The 23821-nt window shown below is 48.2% G+C and overlaps 1 protein-coding gene across 1 annotated transcript in view; it reads left to right on the top strand.

The window, feature by feature from the left end:
- Positions 1 to 23821, top strand: part of LOC119968911 (cell surface A33 antigen-like) — a 56417-nt gene that overhangs the window by 19072 nt on the left and 13524 nt on the right. Inside the window, exons 2-6 of the mRNA XM_038801891.1 lie at positions 2128 to 2300; positions 7648 to 7861; positions 15832 to 15996; positions 20613 to 20729; positions 22175 to 22301. Of these exons, the coding sequence (XP_038657819.1) occupies positions 2128 to 2300; positions 7648 to 7861; positions 15832 to 15996; positions 20613 to 20729; positions 22175 to 22301 (796 nt within the window). The remainder of the gene's footprint in view (positions 1 to 2127; positions 2301 to 7647; positions 7862 to 15831; positions 15997 to 20612; positions 20730 to 22174; positions 22302 to 23821) is intronic.

The following is a 23821-nucleotide window of genomic DNA, read 5'->3' as shown; positions in this document are numbered from 1 at the left end:
TATACAACGCTCCCATGGCGAACGTACGGACCAACAATAACAACTCCAGATACTTCAAGCGTCACAGGGGCACCAGACAAGGATGCCCATTGTCCCCGCTGCTGTTTGCTCTAGCAATCGAATCGCGCTCAGAGCAGCAAAAAGCTGGAGGGGGATCCGAAGGGGCGGCAGAGAACACAGAGTCTCACTCTATGCAGATGACCTGGTTCTCTACATTTCGGACCCTCGGACCCACAGAATAGCATGAATGGAATCATCGCGCTCCTGAAAGAGTTTGGTGCCTTCTTGGGCTACAAACTCAACATGAGCAAAAGCGTGATCTTCCCGGTACACCCACAAGTAGGGCAGCGCTAACGGGACTGCCGTTTAAACAAGCCCGACACAAATTCCACTACCTGGGGATCCAAATAGCCCATGACTGGAAAGGGATCCACAAATGGAACCTCACCAGTCTGATGGAGGAAGTGAAAAAGGACCTGCAAAGATGGAACACACTCCCACTGTCCCTCACGGGGAGAGTCCAGACGATCAAAATGAACATACTGCCCGGGTACCTCTTCCTACTTAGATCCATTCCGATCTACATCCTCAAGGCCTTTTCAAAGCGCTGGACAAACTAATCATGGCGTTCGTATGGGGGGGGGGGGGTAAAAATGCTAAGATCCCAAAGAAGGTCCTACAAAAAACAAAATGCAAGGGGGGTCTAGCCCTCCCAAGCCTACAATTCTACCACTGGGCGGCAACAACCGAGCGAATAAGGGGATGGATCAAGGAGCCAGAAGCCGAGTGGGTGCGCGCGGAGGAGACCTCCTGCAAGGGGACCTCCCTCCGGGCCCCCTCCACGGCAGCACTCCCATCCCCACCCAAAAAACACTCCAGCAGCCCGGTGGTAATAGCCACCCTCCAATCCTGGAACCAACTACGGCAGCAATTTGGCCTGACCAAAATGTTTGACAAAGCTCCCATCTGCAACAACCATAGGTTCACACCAGCGCTGACTTACGCCATCTTCAAAAGGTGGGGGCCGGACGGAGGGACACTGACGGTTAGGGACCTATACACGGACGGCAGGATCGCAACATTGAACGAACTGACAGAGAAATTCCAGCTAGCCAGGGGGAAGAAGCTAAGGTATCTACAGCTCAAAAACTTCCTACGAAAGGAGACGAGGACGTACCCACAACCGCCAGGACAGACACTACTGGAAGAACTACTGGACGCAAGTATACTAGAAAAAAGAAACTGCAGTGACATGTATGACCGACTGATAGGAAGGGCCGACACCGTCCTGGACGCAACAAGAAAGAAATGGGAGGAGGACCTGGGGATTGAGATAGGGTGGGGACTCTGGAGCGAAGCACTGCATAGGGTCAACTCCACCTCCACGTGGCCTTGTATTTCTTATTGTCTTGTGGATGAATGAGTGTGCAATACCGCCATCTTGGAGCCTTTTCTCTTTATTGCTAAAAGATTTCTGCCATCTTGGGGTCGTCTTTCCATCACAAACTAGTACTTGAAATAATGAAATTTCCAAATATCTCTTAATTATCCATAATACACAAAGCAAGCTCACACAATTCATCTTTCAGCTCTTCAACTCCAGCTTCTGACCTGCCCTTGCGCCTCACCTTTTATGTTTACCTGGATAGGAAATGTCTCCTTCCATTTCAGATGTAATTATCTTTAGAAGAGAGGTTTTGAAAGGAGCTGCACCCTTGGGGACCAGATCCTTAGCTACCTTGCTGCATGATATTAGTTTATGATACGTAATGGTGGTAGCACGGTGGCGCAGTGGGTTAGCCCTGCTGCCTCACGGCACCGAGGTCCCAGGTTCGATTCTGGGCCACTGTCCGTGTGGAGTTTGCACATTCTCCCCGTGTTTGCGTGGGTTTCGTCCCCACAACCCAAAGGGTAGGTGGATTGGCGATGCTAAATTGCCCCTTAATTGGAAAAAATGAATTGGGTACTCTAAATTTATAAGAAAAAAAAAAGATACGTAATGGCAGTGATAATTTGTATTACACCTGGCCAATTTCTAATCTAGTTGAAGACAAATAGGCCCGATGTGTGAGATTTACTTGGATGTAACAACATTGACTGTGATTTTCCTTCTTTTTAAATCTACAGTGTTAACAGCTGTGAATGCAATCAAAGTCGTCACCCCTCAGAAGAAAATAGAGGTTGCTCGAGGTGCTAAATTGCCGTTACCTTGTCAATACACTTCAAATGTGGCAGAAAGAAAGGGATTTAATGTTGAATGGTATAAACGCCCTGAACCTGGCCAGAAAACTGAAGGAATGGTAAGTGGACTAAAGACATCCCCAGTTTGAATTGCTTCACTTTTGGTGACTTCAATGCCTGGGTCCTTAAACTCTGTGATTTCCCTCCTGCACCACTCTACCTTTTCTATTTTTTCTTCATTTCAGACACTCCTTGGGACCAAAGATTTGGTCAGCTGGTCAAAAATCTCCTCCTGTGGCTCAATGTTATGCTTTGTTTCATGAGAAGCACCCTTGCAATGTTTTATTGCATTAGCATTGCAACATAAATACAATCCAGAGTCCCAGGTTCGGTTCCCGGCTGGGTCACTGTCTGTGCGGAGTCTGCACGTCCTCCCCGTGTGTGCGTGGGTTTCCTCCGGGTGCTCCAGTTTCCTCCCACAGTCCAAAGATGTGCGGGTTAGGTGGATTGGCCATGCTAAAATTGCCCGTAGTGTCCTAATAAAAGTAAGGTTAAGGTGGGGGGGGGTTGTTGGGTTATGGGTATAGGGTGGATACGTGGGTTTGAGTAGGGTGATCATTGCTCGGCACAACATCGAGGGCCGAAGGGCCTGTTCTGTGCTGTACTGTTGTATAAGTTATTTTTGTAATGGGAAAGCTGTACTTTTGAAATTGGTTCCTAACATTGTTTTTGACTCATTTGAAGTACTGAATTGGAAGAATGCTTATTAATGCAAATGAACTGGATTAGCATTGGTGATAGTCATAATTTGCACTCTGTAACATGTCAATTCAGTTGTTTGATAGTAGCCCGGATTTTACAGTCAGCACTGAAGAATATGCTGTTCGCTAAGCTGGCAGGTGCCTACTGAGCTAAGACTCGCTATCACCAGGAGCAGGATTTCTGGGATTGAATATGGAGGCGGGCAGATGCAAAGCATTGTTGTTGCTGCTGTCAATGTTTTTTCCCCCAGAGGGAAAGGCAAGGTACAGCAACCTGTCAAATTCAGATAATAGGACCATCGGTCATGTTAATAAGCTTGGCAGGTCATCAAGGGCCAATTTGGAAATGTTGTGGGATATACTGGGTTACATGGTGGACCAGTGAAAGGAGGCAGGAACACAGTCAAAATATATGACCGTCCCATGTGGAGGTGGAGCCATAAAAGGATGCATGGGTGAGACGGCAGGGAGTAGTCTGTGCATTCTTGAGCAATGGAAGCTGATGGAAACCCTCCCAGGGATCGTTGGCCATATGAGGCATGGATGAGGTATATGCCCATGGCCACGTGGCCTAATGGATAAAGCGTTTTGACTTCGATAATTCTTGTGAAAATATCAGAAGATTTCAGTTTCGCATCCTGCCGCGATCACTTTATTTACTTAGGGTGGTACAGTGGTTAACACTGCTGCCTCACAGCACCAGTGTCCCAGGTTGGATTCCCGGCTTGGGTCACTGTCTGTGCGAAGTCTGCACGTTCTCCCTGTGTCCGCGTGGGTTTCCTTCGGGCGCTCCGGTTTCATCCCACAATTCCCGAAAGACATTCTGAATTCTCCCTCCGTGTACCCGAAAAGGTGCCAGTATATGGCGACTAGGGGCTTTTCACAGTAACTTCATTGCAGTGTTAATGTAAGCCCACTTGTGACAATAACAAAGATTATTATTATTATTATTATTATTAGAGTCCAGTAAGGTTTGGAGCTCAGCTGAACATACATTCCGTATACTGCCAAAGTTATCTGAAAATGTCGGATGATTCTATCTAGGCAAATGGTGTATGAGATTTGAGACCTCCGACCTCACATTACTCTTCACTATGCCCTGTTAATACCCTTTTAAAGTAACTGTTGCCTTGACCTTTTTCACCACTAGCTCATTCCATGAATCCGCCATAGACTTCAGCATCTCTCAACCATGAGCCCACAATTGCATCTCGAGTGCTTTGAATTACAGCGAGACCAGTGAAAAAAAATTTGAACACCCAGTTATTAACCGAAAGAACTATGCCACAAAATTTCCTGGGCGGGATTCTCTGATCCTGAGGCAAAGTGTTGATACCGTTGTAAACGCCGTCGTAAAACACGATGACGTCAACAGGCCCCCCGGATCAGCGGTCCTGCGCCATACAGGGGCCAGCACGGCATTGGAGCGACTCGCGCAGTTCCAGCTGTCTATACCTGCGTCAAACGGACGCCGCGGGTCTGCACATGCGTGCTGCGACCAGCGGGAACTTGCGCATGCGCGCTAGTTGCCTTCTCCGTGCTGGCCCCAACACAACGTGGCGTAGAGCTACAGGGGCCCAGCGCGGAGTAAAAGAGGCCCCCACCAGGAGAAGCTGGCCCGCCGAAGGGTAGGCCCCGATTGCAGGCAAGGTCACGGTGGAGGCCCCCCCCCCTCTGGGGTCGGACCCTGCTTGCAGCGCCAAACTGTAGCAGGAATGAATCCAGAAAAATCACTCGACACTCGGGTATTCTTCACCGTCAAACAGTTTATTACACTAGTCTGTTGGGAATACTAAACGTCTGTCCGCTTACATTCAAAATCATAAACATTTTATATAATCATGGAAACAGCTACGCTGTCCATGTCAGCTGGGTACAATTCAATAACAATTACTGGTTGCCAGGCAGCAAACGGTTGCGTGGTCTGCTCAACAACAGGTGGAGGCCCCCCCTTATCGACTCTCCCTGGGTCTGTGGTTCTGTACTACAAGCAGCATTCCTCAGAGGCAGGTTCTGACGAAGGATGCCCCACTGCATAAGCCATGTATGTCCATGGGAACCGATAAGATTTCACAAATGGTCAAGTCCAACCCCATGATCATAGAATCAGATCATTTACAGTGCAGAAGGAGGCCATTCAGCTCATCGAATATGCAGCGTCCCTTGGAAAGAGCACCCACAAGTACTAACCACTGTGCTACCTTGTTGCTGGTAAAGGGAAGGTTGGGCAACAAGGTGTTGGTTGAACTTCCAATGTCTGAGGAAGCACAGGCCGGGATACAGCGAGCGTCAGACAAGTTTCCCCCTCCCGCCCCACGCTGGTCCTGAACCCCCCACCCGTCGAGGGGGAGCGCGGCCCCCAGCAGGGCTGCCCTCGCCTGCACTGCCCTTACCTACCCGGCTAGCGCTGCTCCTTTTTTTTTTCAAAGTGGAGAATGTGGGCATCGATCCCATTACCTTCCACATGCAAAGCGAGCGCTCTATCGTTTGAGCTAATTCCCCCAACTAGCCACAAAGAGTCAACCACATTGCTGTGGGTCCGGAGATAGGATGACAGATTTTCTCCCCTGAAGGACAGTAGTGAATCCGATCGTTTTTTTTCAACAGTCCACATTATTGAGATTAGCTTTTCAATTTAAATTCCACGAGCTGCCATTGTGGGATTTGAATCCTTATCCCTAGAGCATTAGCCTGACCGATTACCAGTCCAGTGACAATATCACTACACCACTGTCTCACAACTGCTATGTTTCTCTTTGAAGCAGGTTTTAGGATTATATAGGATTGTTAGTGTGTGTTAGTAAGTGTGTATAATTATAGTTGGTGTGTGTGCATTATTACTGTGTATTTGTGATTAGTGTCTATAGATTGTGCGTGGAAATGCACTCAACACACATACATATATTACAGGTGCCTCTGCTCCGGGCCCCATGCCTACACGTCCTCTCTATAACTCGGCCCTCCAGAGAGGTGTAGGCCTTGAAGAGGGTGAGGTGCTAGAGAAAGGGTGAGGAAGGTGCAGAGCTGAATGGTTTCCATGCTGAGCAGGGAGATGGGCTGGGGTAGCTTGGGAGTCAAAACCGTCATCAGGATGGCGTCAATACCAGGACATATCTGATCAGCTTCATCAAAGCAGTTCTAACCCAGGAGTTTCTGCCTACAGAAACACAACCACAAATAGAAGCAACCCTTAATAGATCCACTCTTATTGGTAGTGCATGCTGCACATCTGTCCAGCAGTCTCACTGTACCTGTTCAAAGATCACAGCTTCCCTTCGCTTCACCCCTCTTTTCCTTCATGATTAGAAGCTCACTTGTCTGGAAGCATGTCAGTGGCCTCTGCTCTCTGAGCACAAGGTGATGCTTCTCTTGTGGCCTCTGATGAGGTGAAGATAGCCTTTTGCGTTTGTCAGCACTGGACGCTCATCCTTTGAGGTGCCAGATGGGGCAACTCCACGCCCTTGCATGTATTTCCATGGTTAGTCCAATGCAAAGTTCTATTGTAGTCTGTTAAGCGTGTTATCTCAAAGACAGCCCAACAAATGCAGTGTTACAGTGGAGTGTCGGCCTTTATTTTTGTGCTGCCTGGAGTTGGACTTCAACCTGAAGCTGTGTGAGAGTGCTGCCAACTGAGTCACAAACAATACCAGCTAAGAGCAATGTGAAATTTCCTGTCCTTTTTGGAGGGAGAGAAAAAAAACCTTTTTGGAATATTTATTTATCACCTCTCGCAGCCAATTGAATGTGATTAGAATTTTGTACATTACAGTGTACACATTACTTCAGTGGAATGGTGTTTGTGTTTGAGAGCCGGAGAAAAGATGGCGAGAAATCCGTCACCATGTTTTTGGATGTAATTTTGAGATTTCAAAAGAGTTAGGCAAATTAAAAGTTGAAGCTGGGAATTCAGCACTTTCCTCTTAATAATATGTTTTTAAAAATTCATTCTTGGAGTGTGAGCGGCACTGGCTAGGTCGACAATGATTACTTTTTCCTAAATGCCCTTGGGAAAGTGGATAGCGACTACTGTTACATGTGACTTGTATTGCATTTAACATTGTAATACCGATGACGTGCCAGTTTCTACAATAATCTGAGAAGTGAAAGCTATTGTGTTCAATTTGCTAGTAGACGAGGGTTTGGAGGGGTAATTCTTTTTGAGGCCATAGCGGAAACGAGTGAGCACAAATTAGCTACACATTTCACAGGACATGACCTCAATTGGGCATGGTGAGAATGGGGCTGCCAACATGCTCCTGCCTGTTTCATGCTTTGCCTAAAATCCTATTGTATTGTAAAACAAGTCTTGCATCAGCATTCTCTGGCTAACTATAAACTGTTGAAGCAACTGTTGCGATGGGTAATTAGTCTGATTTTTCCCAGTTGTTTGTTTTATGTATGTTCTGCCTACTATGTGCCCCAGGTTTTCTGCTTTGAATCTCTATTCATTATAACTAAATGGGAGTTTCAGTGTTTAATGTACAATGGTTAGATGGGAGTGAAGTAGTGCAGCGTGAGACCTATTTAAATCCACTGAGCATATCACCACAATACATCATTCTTCATCATCAGGATTGTGCAATTCCATGAAAGAGATCTTTGAAAAGATTCTGAATGAGGAAGCCGTCCTCTGTATACTGAAGCCCAATAAGCTGTGTGTATATACCAGTACAGGTATTTGCTGATTTTAACCTTTTCTTCATAGATTGATGTAATTATGTACTTCTATGGTGGAATCTCCAAAACTGGAGAGCAATACCTGGACAGAGTGAATTTCACAGGAGACGTTGAGAAGGATGATTGCTCAATCTTGATCAGCAATTCAAAAATGACAGACAATGGATTCTATGATGTTGAAGTTAGAAATCCTTTCGACTTGGACGGTGACCGGGATGCTGGAATAGATGTAGTTGTATTGGGTAAGAGTTTCTGCTTCTTTCTCTAAGTAGTAATATTATAAGCATTTGTGTAAACGCTATTCCAGTCATTGAAAGGAAAGGGGATGGTTTGTGATGCATACTTGCGGCCATGAACCATATCCCAGCTCTTCAATACAGTCTGTCAGCTGATATGGGAGAGCTGTCGAGATGCGATGGGCCAAAGGGCCTTTTCTGTGCTGTAGACCCCTGACTTTATGCCATACACACATTTTTTCATTGTACATTATCTACTGTTGTTTGATTTGAAATTATATTTTAATGATTCTCAAATCTCTGCAGCATTTGTGGGTTAAAAATGCTATTTGAACTAATGCTAAACTAAGCCGGTTGAAATATTGCTGATTTGTTCTCTGTATACTCTTGAGTTTGGAAATTGTGGCCGTAGAAGCAGGGTGGTTTACAATATGCTTCAGTGGCCCAAAGAAGGGGAAGGCTTTGTAGTCAGAATTACATGTATTGGACCAGGCTTGTGTGTGTATTAGTAATGCTGGAGAATAACTAACACTCGTAGAACTTTACTTTTTTTGCAGGGGTGGCACTAGCAAAGATGCAATCAACTCCTTTAAGTTTCTTTCATAACTTTAGTTTACTGGATGTTTTTTAGCTAGAGTCTGTTATAAAATGCAATGTAAATCTGTGTAAAATCTTTTATAGGTCATTGGTCATTTAATCCACCTGTTTCAATTTATTCAATCATGAAATGTGGGCTAGGCCAACATTTATTGGCCATCCTTAATTGCCCTTGAGAAGCTGGCGAAAGTCACATTTTTGAACTGCCGCAGCCCACGTGGTACATTTGTATGAACAGTGCTTTTAGGAGAGGGGTGTCCACTGTCGTCATTGTAGTTCATGCTAGCGATTGGGCCCTTGGCTCAGTGGTCCTTCGGGGTTCAATGGAGTGGTAGGGGATTGTGAGGGGGAGGAGGAAGCACCGGGTGTCATTGTACATGGATGTCTTCAGGTTGTTTGTGTTGGACCCGCTGGAGAGTATGGGTAGGATCATGGGAATGTTGGAGAGGTTTGGAGCTCTCTCTGGGTATAAGTTGAATGCCAGGAAGAATGAGTTGTTTCCAGTGAATGGCGTGGAGGACGAACTTGGAGTTGTTGCCATTCAAGGTATTTTGGGAAAGGTTCACGTATTCGGGGATTCAGGTGACGAGAGAATGGACTATGATGCTCAGGTGGAATTTGAGAATGTTGGTGGAGGAGATTAGGGAGGATTTTAAAAGATTGGATATGTTACACCTGACACTGACAGGGAAGGTACGGGTAGTAAAGATGAATGTGCTGCCACGGTTCCGGTTTGTTTTCCAGACCCTCACGATCTTTATCCCTAGGATTTGGACGGCTAGGTTAGGACAGTTGCTTCACAGCTCCAGGGCCCCAGGTTCGATACCCAACTTGGATTACTATCAGTGTGGAGTCTGCACATTTTCCCTGTGTCTGCGTGGCTTTCCTCCGGGTGCTCCGGTTTCCTCCCACGGTCCAAAGATGTACAGGTTGGGTGGATTGGCCGTGCTAAATTGCCCTTGCTGTCCAAAAAGGTTGGGTGGGGTTACGGGTCACGGGGATAGGGTGGAGGTATGGGCTTAGGTGGGTTGCTCTTTCCAAGGGCCTGTGCAGACTTGATGGGCCGAATGGCCTCCTTTTGCACAGTAAATTCTATATTGGAGACTGTAATTTCGGAGTTTATGTGGGCAGGTAAGGTGCCGAGGCAGAAAGGGGGGGCTGGCGCTCCTGAACTTTCTGCACTACTACTGTGCAGAAGGTGAGGCCATGATGGTGGTTGGCAGGGGGGTGTGGGTGGTCAGAATGGAGAAGTCCTGTAGCAGTTCCAGTCTGAGGGTAACAGCCCCACAACCACTAGCTCCAAGAAAGCATACAGGGAGCCCATGGTGCAGTCGACGTTTGGGGTGTGGAATCACCTGCCGAGGCATTTTATGTTGGAGGGGATGTCGGTGTTGACATCGCTGTATGGGAAACGTAGGTTTAAGCTAGGGGAGATGGATGGGATATACGGGAAGTGAAGGGAGACTGGTCTGGTGAGGGCGAGGGACTTGTACTTCGAAGGGAAGTTTGCAGGTCTGGATGAGTTGTGGGAGGGGAGAGTGAGTTTAGATATATGCAGGTAAAGGACTTTGCACGGGCGGAGTGGAGGATGTTTCCCAGGTTGCCAGAATACATGAGCTGGAGAGGTATTGGGACATTATCTAAGAATGTGGGGGTGGAGGTCAGTGGTGCCCAATGGTGGCGTTATTTGGATTATCGGAAGTGCTGGAGGGGAAGAAGGCCGATGCTGTGGCCTTCACCTCTCTAATTACCTGGTAAAGGATTTTGCTAAATTGGAGGTTGGATACTCCGCTGGGGTTGGCGGCCTGGCTGGGGGACTTGCACGATCTTCTCTGGTTGGAAAAGATTAAATTTGAGTCGAGGGTGTCAGCAAAGGGCTTTGAGACAGGGTGGGGCTTGTTCATGACAATGTTTGAGGAACTCTGTATTGGGTACAGGGGGAAAAGGGGATAAACCAGGAAACATTGTACAAACTGTGGACTGTGAGTTTTTGGAGTGTGTTTTTGTATAAATGCTGTTTTTTTACAGGTTTGGAATAAAATACACTTTTTAAAAAAACAGTGCTTTTAGGTAGGATATTGCAGGATTTTGAGCAAGCAACGATGAAGGAATGGCAATAGAGTTGCAGCATGTGTGGCTTGGAAGGGAACATGCAGGTGGGGGTGTTACCTAGCATCTGCTGCTCTTGTTCTTCTAAGTGGCTGTGGTCATGGATTTGGAATGTGCTGTTAAAGGAGGCCGGATATCTTGCAGGTGAATGTTTAAAGTGGAAGGGGTGCTAACCAAGCAAACTGCTTTATCCTGGATGGTGTTTAACATCTTGATTAGTAGGTGGCATGGTGGCGCAGTGGTTAGCACTGCTGCCTCATGGTGCCGAGGACCCGAGTTTGTTCCCGGTCCATCATGTGGAGTTTGGTTAAGAGTTCGCACATTCTCCCAATGTCTGTGTGGGTCACACCCCCACAACCCAAAGATGTGCAGGGTAGGTGGATTGGCCATGCTAAATTGTCCCTCAATTGGAAAAAAATAATTGGAATTCTAAATTTATTTTTTTTAAACTCTTTACAGTATTGGGGCTACACTCATCCAGGCAACTGGAGAATATTCCATCTCTCTCCTGACCTGTGCCTTGCAGATACAATAGTAATGCCATTTGAATGTCAAGCAGATATAGTTGGATTCTCTCTTATTGGAAAAGGTCATCGCCTGGTACTGTTGTCGTACCTAATGTTACATGGCACTTATTAGCCCAGTGTTATCCAGATCTTTCTGCATGCGGGCACAGACTGCTTCAGTTTCGAAGGAGTTGGTGAATGGAGCAAAAAAGGGGAGAAGTCTTGGCACAAATGTGCGTGCACCGGTGAGACCGCACCTGGAGAACTGTGTACAGTTAACATTTCCTTAAGAGAGTTATATTTGCATTGGAAGGAGTTCAGAGAATGTTCATTAGGCTGATTCTTGGGAGGAAGGGCTTGTCTTCCGAGGAACGATTGATCATTTGGGTCTACACTCATTGGAGTTTAGAAGAATGAGAGTGATCTTGTTGAAACATCAGCGGCTGAATTCTCCGTGAATCGGCATGATGGCCTGACGCCGGTGCCAAAAACAGCGCGAAACACTCCGGCACGGGCCCCCCGGAACGTCGAAAATTCTCCGGCCAGGAATGGGCTAGCAGCGGCGTGATGCCATTCGCAACGGCGCCACTCGTCACGGACACGTGTGGCGTCACAGTGCAAAAGGTTGCAGAGGTCGGGGGCACACCACCAAGTGAGGTGCCCACTGCCTGCCCCCTATATGCCCCCCTATCCCCGTCAGCGTGTCTAACCATGCCTGCTGTATTGTGTATTGAAGGACCAAACGTCGACCCACCCATCCCCGCGAATGCCTACCGCCCCCAGGACGTCCCAGGCGGCTACGAGACCGGGACAGACCCGGCCCATTAGGTATACGACGCCACCAGGACGTTCCAGGGCGGACAGGGGCAGACCTGGAGCACCAGGCGGACGCTGCCCTCATCTCGTGCGAGTGCGGTGACACTGGCGGGCCACACCAGTGACGAGGTGGGCAGCCACAGCAACAGGCTCCCGTAGCAGCCGATCCAGGACACTGACGCATGGGACACAAGCACCCAAGAGACCCACATACGGGGCACTGACGCCCGGTTCACCCACACACAGGGGACGGATGGACTGGAGTCACCACTCCCAGGGACCCTGGACTTTGCGTCGGATGAGGAGCACGACACTACGCCACTGCTATCTCCTACACCCTCCACCATCGCAGAGACACTCGCCTCGGTCGGGCACTTTCGCGATGAGGCATCTGGGACACTAACTGGTGCGCACAACACAGCCGTCCTGGTACAGCAGGTAGAGGCAGGAGCAGCCGAGGGCCCAGGTGGTCGGAGGGCAGCCTGGCGCAAGCAACCATCTGACGCCCAGACGGGTCCTGGAGTTACCGCACCCACCCATAGACCTGATGCAGTCACGGACCAAGGGACGACCGAAGGGGGCTACGGATGGCTTGCAGCAGCTGCAGACGCAGGTGTAGGAGTCCACTCGCGTGCAGGAGCAGGTAGTGGTGCCAATCATGTGTACCACCCAGGCCAAAACCGCACGGGTGTGTCAGACATGGGTTGTAGTATGCAAAGGCCTGGGGCTTTCCGTGCAGGCGGCATCCGTGGCCCAGGACACGGCTGCCCTCTCACAGGCAGCCATGAGCCAGAGCCAGCAGCAGATTGCAGAGGCGCTCAACACCGTGGCCCAGTCCCAGCAGGCCATCGCTGAGGGCATCGGCACCATTGCCCTCATTGCTGGAAAGTCGCCCAGACACAGACAGGGATGGCCAACACCCTAAGATCCATGGCTGAAAATTTGCAGAACCTTGTTGATACCAGGGTGGGCCTCCAGAACTGGCATGTAGAGGCCCGGGGGCCATCGGGCACCCCGAGAGAGGAGGAGATGCTGGGGCCCGTTCTGGGTCCCCCTGTAGGGGAGGTCTCGGAACGCAGCGACATTGCGGACTCTTTCCCCCCCCCCCACCTTCCGTATCTGGTGGGCAATGGACAGGACAGGCTGGCAGCTCGCCATCCCAGTCAGCCGAGCCGCAGTCAGGCCCGACTTGGCCGGGCCGCCCCAGGAAATGGCCGCCAAAGGGATCCCGAGTCACAGGGCAGGAATCACATGGGTCCACCTCCAGTTCTGCTGTACCACCTGGGGAACCATCTAGACGTAGTCAAAGGGCCCGTAAGGCCAAACAATTCGACACTGAGGAAGTTGGCATGTGTGCAGGGCACAGGTGAGCTATAGGGGCTAGGGTATGTGTATAAACTGTTTGTTATTAAAATCACCTTCACACCTACAGAAGCTGCCTTTGTGCTCTGTCCGATGCGTGCGGGGTGTGATGTGAGGTGAGTGCCAGTGTGTGTGAGGGGTGATAGAACGTCGGCTTTAGGTGAGTGTGGCCCTCTCCATTCCCCCCGGCAGACAAGGGGAACAGTGCACTGCAGTGTTGTGGCCGCATGCAAGGATGGTGAGGGTGGTACGATGGCCATGGGTCAGACATTGTCTGACGATGTAGAGCCCAGAGCTCATCGCAGAGCGGGTCGTCATCATCCTCCACGGCCTGCAGTAGACACGCTTCCACCGGCGACCGTTTGAGCCCGGCCCGCTGTGCCGCAGGTGGATGTGCAACGGAGGGGTGGTGTGTATGCGGGTGGGGTGAGGATAGTTGGTGTTGGGTGGGTGGGGTGAGGGTGGTAGGCTGGTGGTGCCGTAGTGTGCAGTCTATGCCCAGACTCGGCAATTCCCACCCACCCCCCGCCCTAGTCTGTGAACCGGATGGCTATCAGCCTGGCCCGTGCCCGCTGGCCCAGCCGGTAACGGTGGGCAGCCTCCTGTCCACATATCCAGCCTGTCTGTCCTGACCATTGCCCCCTTCCTCTTCCTCTGGGGAGGTCTGCGCCTCGTCCTGCTGCTCCAGCCTTCTTCCTCCTCCCGCCCATCGCCCCTCTGCTGGGCTATGTTGTGCAGGACGCAGCAGAACACAACGATACGGCCGACCCTATCTGACGGGTACTGGAGGGCCCCTCCACAGTGGTCCAGGCACCGGAAGCGTTTTTTCAGCAGCCCAAAGCACCCCTCTATCACACCCCTGGTCGCTGCATGGACATCGTTGTAGCGGTTCTCCGTGTCAGTCTGTGGCCTCCGTATAGGCGTCATCAGCCACGACTGCAACCAGCCCCTTAGGAGGGGGGGGGGTGCTGCTGCCGCTGCCGCTGCCGCCGCCGCCCCTCGAACATGGTGGGGATGAAAGATTGACCAACACGAATGTATACGTACACTGCCTGGATACCGGACGCAGACGTGCAGGATTCTCATGCGGTGGTCACAGACCACCTGCACGTTCATGGAGTATGTCCCCTTCCTATTCGTGAACACGGCCCTTTTATCCATAGGTGGCTACGTGGCAACGTGCATCCCATCGATCGCCCCCTGGACCATGGGCCTCCTGGCCACGACAGCGAATCCCGCTGCCTGGGCATCCTGGTGAGCACGGTCCACAGGGAACTGAATATAGCGGTCCGCTATATTCCTGAGTCTCCTCCTGCATGTCTGGTCTGTGAGGTCCTGGTACGACGAGCGGGGCCGGTACACACGGGGCCTCATCGGGCGTCTTACGCCGCCGTGGCACCTCGTCCTCCTCGTCCTGTTGGGCAGCCCTTCAGCCTGGGCGGCTGCCAACTGCCACTCTGCAGCAGCCTCCGCCGCTTCCCTGGCACCCTCCTGCCCCAGCACCCCCAGGGCAACATTTAGAAGTGTGGCTCCCGCCACGTAGGCTAACATCGCTTGGTGATGACCAAACATGACGGCCTGCAGTGGGTTGGGGGTGGGGGGGATAGATGACATGTCGTCATTGCCCATAACCCCCCGCAGCCAAGTGCCATGGGCTCCATCGTCGCGACTGTTGCCAGTTGGCACCTGGCCAGGTGGAGACCCTCCCCCGCACGCACCCTCCCCATCATTCGCCCTCCCCCTTTCCTCCCTGTCACGCATCCTCCCCAACCCCCCTCCTCCTCCTGTGCACTCGCCCTCCCCAAACCTCTCCTCTTCTCCCCGGCATGCACCCTCCCCATCACTCGCCCCCCCCCCCCCCCCCACCCTGTGAACCACCGCCACCTGTGGCCATGCCGTCACTTCTCCGGCGGTTGCATATAGATCCACCCACTCACTCGCATGCATGTACTTGTGCACTCATTCCCAAGCTTTTGATTGCCAGTTTTGTTTGAATAACAGTCTGTCTGGTGTGCTGTCACATGTTGAAATATCGGCTCAGATCTTCCATTCTCCAGAGTGTTTGACCTTGGAGGTACCCTAGAAGATGTATTGGCAGAATCCCCATCCCGGACGTCCCCACATAAGGATTACACGGGAATTGCCCAGGATGTTTCAACTTGCATTGGTCAATAACCTGCAACCCTCCAAAACTTGGAGACTTTGAATGGTCCTGGCTCTCTTAGAAGAATGGTTTCCAGGAAAAGTCAGGAACAAAGTTCTTGGATAATTACTGAAAATCACTTCTAATGCTATAAGGGCGAGGGGGGAACGACACATGGCTTCACTTCCCCAGCGCAACTACACTGCCTCAGCGGACCTGGGTCAGATGTCCAGGTGAGAAATATGTAGCTCCAGTCCAAGGTAAGTGATAATGAGCAGAGTGGCAATCCAACAGTAAGCAGCAGATTTGACCCGCTCCTATAAATGCAACTTGTTGTATAATGCACCTCAAAATTATTTTGCATTAATATCGATTGTTTCGCTTTGAGGGAAATGGGTGGGGGAGAAAAATCCTCACTAATTTATACTGACTTTGATTTGCAGTTCCACCATCAAAACCAATTTGTACAATTGAAGGAAATGCTGAATTCGGACAAGATGTTAAACTGACCTGTCACTCCGAGGAAGGTTCTCCAACACCGACCTACACTTGGGAGAATTTCAATATTCAGCATCAGATCAGACAAATGCCCGTAAAGTCATCTGTGGGTTAGTAGCACTTGCTGTAAATTATGTCTGAACTTGACTATCTTACTGCTATTCCAAAATTGTTTCTCCTGTTAACTCGCAATCTTATCCTATAAGAGCAAGGAGGTTACGTTGGAGCTGTACAAAGCCTTGGTTAGGCCACAGTTGGAGTACTGTGTTCAGTTCTGGTCACCGCACTGTGGGAAGGAGGTGATTGCACTGGAGAGGGTACAGAGGAGATTCACCAGGATGCTCCCTGGGATGGAGCACCCGAGTTATAAGGAGAGACTGGGTAGGCTTGGATTGTTTTCTTCTGAACAGAGAAGACTGAGGGGGGATATTGAGGTGTGTAAGATTGAGGGGTTTGTACAGGGTACATAAGAAGCAGCTCTTCCCTCTGGTTGAGGGGGTCAATCAGAAGGGGCCATTGTTTTAGGGTGAGGGGCAGGAGATTCCAAGTGGAATTTGAGAAAAATAAATTCGCTCAGAGGGTGGTGTCTGGGAAGATGGTGGAGGCTGGAACCTGACAACCGTTAAAGCACTTGGATGAGCACTTGAAGCACAATCACATTCATGGAGGCAAGAGAGGAAATTGCTGAGGCCTTGACAGAAATCTTTGAAACCTCACTGTCTTCAGGTGATGTCCTGGAGAACATAGAACAGTACAGCACAGAACAGGCCCTTCGGCCCTCAGTGTTGCGCCGAGCCATGATCACCCCACTCAAACCCACGTATCCACCCCATACCCATAACCCAACAACCCCCCCCTTAACCTTACTTTTATTAGGACACTACGGGCAATTTAGCATGGCCAATCCACCTAACCCGCACATCTTTGGACTGTGGGAGGAAACCGGAGCACCCGGAGGAAACCCACGCACACAGGGGGAGGACGTGCAGACTCCACACAGACAGTGACCCAGCCGGGAATCTAACCTGGGACCCTGGAGCTGTGAAGCATTTATGCTAACCACCATGCTACCCTGCTGCCCACAATACTGGAACTGGAGAATAGCCAATGTTGTTCCTTTATTTAAGAAGGGTAGCAAGGATAACCCAGGGAACTACAGGCCGGTGAGCCTTGCGTCAGTGGTAGGGGAATTACTGGAGAGAATTCTTCGAGACAGGATCTACTCCCATTTGGAAGCAAGTGGTCGTATTAGCAAGAGGCAGCATGGTTTTGTGAAGGGGAGGTCATGTCTTACGAACTTGATAGAGTTTTTCGAGGAGGTCACAAAGATGGTTGATGCAGGTAGGGCAGTGAATTTTGTCTATATGGACTTCGGTAAGGCCTTTGACAAGGTCCCTCATGGCAGACTGGTACAAAAGGTGAAGTCACACGGGATCAGAGGTGAGCTGGCAAGATGGATACAGAACTGGCTAGGTCATAGAAGGCAGAGAGTAGCAATGGAAGGGTGCTTTTCTAATTGGAGGGCTGTGATTAGTGGTGTTCTGCAGGGATCACTGCTGGGACCTTTGCTGTTCATAGTATATATGAAATGATTTGGAGGAAAATGTAACTGGTCTGATTAGTAAGTTTGCAGACGACACCAACGTTAGTGGAATTGCAGATAGCGATGAGGACTGTCAGAGGATACAGCAGGATTTAGATCGTTTGGAGACTTGGGCGGAGAGATGGCAGATGGAGTTTAATCCGGACAAATGTGAGGTAATGTATTTTGGAAGGTCTAATACAGGTAGGGAATATACAGTGAATGGTAGAACCCTCAAGTATTGACAGTCCGAGAGATCTAGGTGTACATGTCCACAGGTCACTGAAAGGGGCAACACAGGTGGAAAAGATAGTCAAGAAGGCATACGGCATGCTTGCCTTCATTGGCCGGGGCATTGAGTATAAGAATTGGCAAGTCATGTTGCAGCTGTAGTTAGGCCACACTTGGAGTATAGTGTTCAATTCTGGTCGTCACACTACCAGAAGGATGTGGAGGCTTTAGAGAGGGTGCAGAAGAGATTTACCAGGATGTTGCCTGGTATGGAGGGCATTAGCTATGAGGAGATATTGAATAAACTTGGTTTATTCTCACTGGAAAGGAGGAGGTTGAGAGGCAACTTGAGGCAACCTTGGAGGGCCGAAGGGCCTGTTCCTGTGCTGTACTTTTCTTTGTTCTTTGATGTGGGACAAGTGCTGGTAAATGGGAGTGGCGCAAGATTAGGAGTAGTTATTGTTGGTGCAGACTTGATGGGTTGAAGGATCTTTTTTTGCATTGTAGGACTCTTGACTCTAATTCAATGCCAGTGTTTTTGAGTTATTTTAGCCAGTTAAAAATATCTATTGTTATAAATTAGATCTATATTGTGGCCACTCGTAAGATCACATCTGTGTAATGAATATTTCCACCATTGGCATTTAAAAACTAACTTCTGGTTCTTTGTCAAAATTGGTTTTTATACGGACAGCTGTCACATATTTATGTCCTGTCTTTATATCTACAGGTCGATTTTATGTTAAACATGATGGGCAATTTCCACATTGGGTGTAATGGGTGGCCCAGGTGCCATAATTGTGTTCAAATCATTTGCATATTGCCAACTTGTAAAATCTTTCATGAACCAGCACAATTTAGGATGGAATTTTTTTTTAAAGTTTGAAATTCTGCATGTATTTTAGTGTGGTAACTTGGTGCCATTTGATTAAAAACACCTTTTTTGTTGTTGCGGTAAATCCATTTAAAGCTGTTTTAATCCATGCCTGGTCCACCATCTGAGTAACCTGATTTTAATTAACTGAGCTGACAGTTTATAAAATCCAGACGGAACAGTTTGCTATTTATTCTGGTGCACAGTGGTCCGTGTCTTAGTATGTCTCCCTTTTAAACTTGGTTGATTGTAATCTTTCTATTGATCCATCAATCTCCATGCTTTGGAATATATATATTTTGTACACTCTTCAGACACAAGTCAGTGGGCAATTCTGATTTAGGGCGAATTTAGCAAGCAGGATGCTTCTGGGCAGCTACAGTGCCAGGAAAAGCATTTTGCCTTTCTTTTGACCTTGGGGAATTTCTCCCCGTCATGGCAGTATCGGAGATTTTCTGCTGACGAGCAAGAACACCTGATCCAAGATCTGGGTGCCGCTGTGATCAACAGCCCCGATCTTTGCCACTCCCCACCCCCCATATTCTTGTGGGAACCCCCCCTGCAATTGGCAAAGTCTGACATCTGAGCACCTTGGCACTGCCAGGCTAGCAGTGCCAAGGTTCCGAGGTGGTGTGTGCCAGGATACCACCCTGCCCAGCCTGACCACCTATGGGTCTCCAATGCCCTGCAAGACCCCTCCGAGGTGCCGTCATGCCTTGTCCACATTTGTGTGGACTAGTACTAAACAGCCATTAGACTAATTTAAATATGCAGATCCGGATCTCGCCCAGTGAGGGCGATATCCAGATTGCACCAGGCGGAGCGAGTCGGGTGACTCGCAATAGGACCGGCGTAGCCTAGCAACAAATTGATCCAGGAAGTGCTCTGAATACATTCTAAGATGTATTATTAATTTTGGCCATGTGAGTTACTTAATTCTATCTGATGAAATGGTTGAAATCACCCTGTATTGCTACTGCCTCTGGATCTCTACTTATAGCTCAACTCCCACTATTTACATAGACATAAAACATACAGTGCAGAAGGAGGCCATTCGGCCCATCGAGTCTGCACCGACCCACTTAAGCCCTCACTTCCACCCTATCCCCCTAACCCAACAACCCCTCCTAACATTTTGGACATGGGTAATTTAGCATGGCCAATCCACCTAATCTGCACGTCTTTGGACTGTGGGAGGAAACCGGAGCACCCTGAGTAAACCCACGCAGACACCGGGCGCAATGGGTGAATCATGCATGAGCCCCAAATTGGGCTCCTGGCTGTGCCGATCGTGAGTCACCCGACCTGGCACGATCTGGATCTTGCCCTTGCTGGACGAGATGCAGATCTGAATATTTATATGGGCCTAATGGCTCATTTAAATATCCAGAAGCCGGATTTACCCAGTACCACCAACCGTGCCTGGGAGACCTCGCCCTGGGTCCGTTTAGTACTGGTTTCCATAAATGCGGCACGTGGTGGTGGTGGGGGGGGGTTCTTCCAGGCTCTTGGAGGACCTTCCCTCCGGGTGGTTGGGGACAGGGCAGCCTGGCACCCTGGCACAGCTGCCAGAGGTCAGGCCGGAGGCGGCTATGCCAAGCCGGGAGAAGGGGGGGGGGGGTGATGGATGGGAAAGATCCCGGGGACTCCCCCAACGTTAAGAGGGGGGTGGAATTTGGGGCTGCTGGACAAAATGGCGCCTTGATCTAGGAAGCACGGCAGCAGGAAATCCCTTGGTGGGGAGAAACTCCCCGAGGGTTAAAAAAAAAGGTAAAGTGTCATTGGATAGCGGGATGTTTGCCTCCGAGAAAAAAACCCGCTAAATGCGCTGTAACTTTAGCCCGCTGAATTGTGCAACTTGGAAACAAATCGTGTTTTGTTTGTTCGTCTATCTGAGTATTGTCAGAGCTCTTCAAGCATAACAAATCTATTTGGTGGGGATCACCAAATACTCTAATACTTTTGGCACCTTTTTTATTTAAGTTCAGTGGGAAGACAACTGAAGCTTCCAAAACTTATTATATTTTTTCTCCCCTCAGAACCAGATGGGCTATTACTAAAAAATCTTACAGCTGCTACATCTGGCTACTTCATATGCACAGCTCGTAATAAAATCCAATCAGCCTCCTGTAACATAACCTTAGCAGTAACTTATCGTAAGTACCATGGTTAAGATAAGCCAATATAATTTTGTTTAATTTTGATTGTATTGCAATTGTCAGAAGTTTTTAGCATGTAAAATAAAGTGTGGCGTTCCCCTTTTCGTTTCGGATTTCATTTCCTGTACCTATAAATATTCTAAATAAAATTATTGGGCTAGACAATTACTGTGACATACAAAAGCAATGTGCCATAGTAGATTTCCCATGGTACTGCTCACTGTTCCGAGCATGAACAGGAAAGTGGAGGGTCTATGTGGGAAATGCTGTCCATGGCAATGGAGTTGAGAAGTTGAGCATTGATGAGAGTTGGAATGTGATCAACATCCACTTGCTTCAATATTCCTGCATTCCTCTATTGATCACTAATACTGAAGGAAGCACGATTCACCAAGAGTCCACATGTACACTCTCTATTTACTTTTGCAATGAGGAAAGGGTAGGCTTCGACAGAAATTCCACATCACCAATTAATGTTGCCAAATTGCTTCAGTTTTGAAAATGCAGTGCTGAGGAAGGCAACCAGTTAACAAAGAATAACATAAAATGTAAGGTTGGATAGCATTCCAATAGCTGAAAGAATGATATGACAAGATTTCAGGTTTTACTGTACCAAAAGACTAAAGGCACCATTGACTGAACACTACTTTGTAGGGAACTTGTAGTTTAAAATACAAAGAGGAACATTCCCTTTCTGTACTTGTCACACACACGCTCCCCATTCAATTAATCATGACAGCAAACAGTCCACAGTTTTGGCGGGTTCCTGAATCTCTATTTCACCAAGCAGTAATATAGATTGATTCACCTTAATTCTGATTGGCCAAGGGCAGAATCATTAGATGGCCGTAAGGTACATCTCTTCAACTAGAGACCGTCCCTCTCGCATCCAATTGTGGAAATCCACAAAGCCAAAATAGTCACTTTCCTGTGACCTACTGCTGCCTGATATTCATTGCTTTATTGGGAAACCTGATCTTGATAATGGCTTCCTCTACATCTTGGTGAACCACATGGGCCTTGTATGTAGAAATAATTGCTAATAGCTACCCTTGTGAGGCTAACTTTTTAATCTTGAGACTAAAAGTAGCCAGTTTAAAGCACAACTGTTTACAGCCTGACATTGTCAACACCTTTCTGGGAATTTGGGAGACTGAGTCTACCCATTGTAAATTCCATGAACGCTGCTATTGTCTCCAACCATGAATACCTTCCACCATCACCCCAGTAACACGATTTGGACCACCCTTGGCCTGTTGTCGAGCAGGCGACAGAATGGGTCACATGACCGCCTGTTTTTGTCTTCAATTAAAGACACAGTTCCAAAACATTTTAACAAGAGGGGATCTTTGCATATACATTTGTGTAAAAATAAACTTGTGTGAAATTTTTAAAGTAAAATTATAACCTGTGTGCCAATCTTTTTTTTTCTTTTATTTTAGCCTCAATGAACTTTGCCTTTTATGGTGCAATTATTGGGGGTATAATAGCTGCCTTAATAGTTCTTGGCATCATTGTTTACTGTTGCTGTTGCCGTAATGGAAAGGAACCTGAAGATTACGAAATGGAGTAAGTAGAAATTACAATAGGTAACGGTAACACTCCTTGTTCTCAAAAGGAACTGACATGGAATCTCGAATATTGGCCTGCATAGGCAATTAGAACCTCAGTTTAACATCTCAATTAGGGAATGGGGGAGAACCTAATTGTTGGACATCTGCTTGAAAATACTTTTTTAAGATTTAGAGAAATGGCAACAGCAATTCAAAGCTAAACTGACTGAAGTTGAATGCTGCCAATCTGAGGGACTACGTGGCTGAGTTGTTCCTGATGGACTTCCATATAGTTAAGTTGTTCCAAAGTCATGTCTGTTCGATTTTATGTTCAGGTCCTCATATAATCTTAAACTTCACAAATTTGTATTGGAGTCTCAGGCAGGGTTAGAAGCATTGTTAGCCATGTACACATTGTTACTCTGTCCCTGTCCCCAATCAAAAACAAAATACGGTGCTCACAGGAAACCTCAAGACAAAAGGTCATCAATTGAAATATTCGCTGGTTCTCGCTCTTTCTCACTATGTGACAGCCATGCCTGATGCCCTGATTCAAATTTGCTAGTTATATTGCCTCATGTTTTCCAGAATTTTCTGTTTTTATCCCTGTCCTCATTGTTGTTAGCAGTGTGGCTCTAAAATGAAATACTAGATACAAACCAAAGGAACATGAAATAGAAACGTATAACTTTCTTTCAGACCTACCAATATCCTTACTTAAGAGGGACATGTCCAGTTGTCATCCCTCCAGGATAGTTCTGGAATCTCAGGTGCAGCCAATGAGTAAATTTTTTAAATTTAATTTACAGGATATGGGCATCACTGACTAAACCAGCATTTGATGGCCAACCCTAACTGCCCTTGAGAAGGTGATGATGAACTGCCTTCTTGAACTAGTGCAGTCCATGTGGTGTCAATACATACACACACACACACACACTGCTTTTAAGGAGAGAGTTCCAAGATTCTCACCCAGTGATACTGAAAGAAAGGAAATCTAGTTTCCAGTCAAGATGGTGGGTGACTTGGAGAAGTTCCAGGTGCTGGTGCTCCCAGCCATCAGTGCTTGTCCTTCTAGCTGGTAGTGGTCGTGGGCTTGGAAGGTGCTGTCTAAGGATCCTTGGTGAGCTTGTCCAGTGCATCTTTGAGATGGTATGCACTGTTGGCCACTGTGCATTGGTGGTGGAGGGAGTGAATGTTTGTGGACTAGGTGTCTTTCAAGCAGGCTGCTTTTATCTTGTATGGTGTCGAGCTTCTTGAGTGTTGTTGGCGTTCACTCATCCAGGCAAGTGGAGAGTATTCCTTCTCACTTCTAACTTGTGAATGGTGGACATGCTTTGGAGAGTCGCGAGGCGTTACTAGCTGCAGAATTCCTCATCTCTGACCTGCTCTTGTAGCCACAGTATTCATCTGGCTGATTCCATGCAGTTTCTGATCAATGGTAATCTACCCAAGCCTGTCAATTGTGGGCTTTAGTGATAATGCCATTGAGTGTCAATGGGTGATAGTTAGATCCTCTCTTGTTGGAAATGGTCA

The sequence above is a fragment of the Scyliorhinus canicula genome, chromosome 7, assembly GCF_902713615.1.
Source record: "Scyliorhinus canicula chromosome 7, sScyCan1.1, whole genome shotgun sequence".
Classification (NCBI taxonomy): Eukaryota; Metazoa; Chordata; class Chondrichthyes; order Carcharhiniformes; family Scyliorhinidae; genus Scyliorhinus; species Scyliorhinus canicula.
This window is presented reverse-complemented; position numbering and strand designations above follow the sequence as displayed.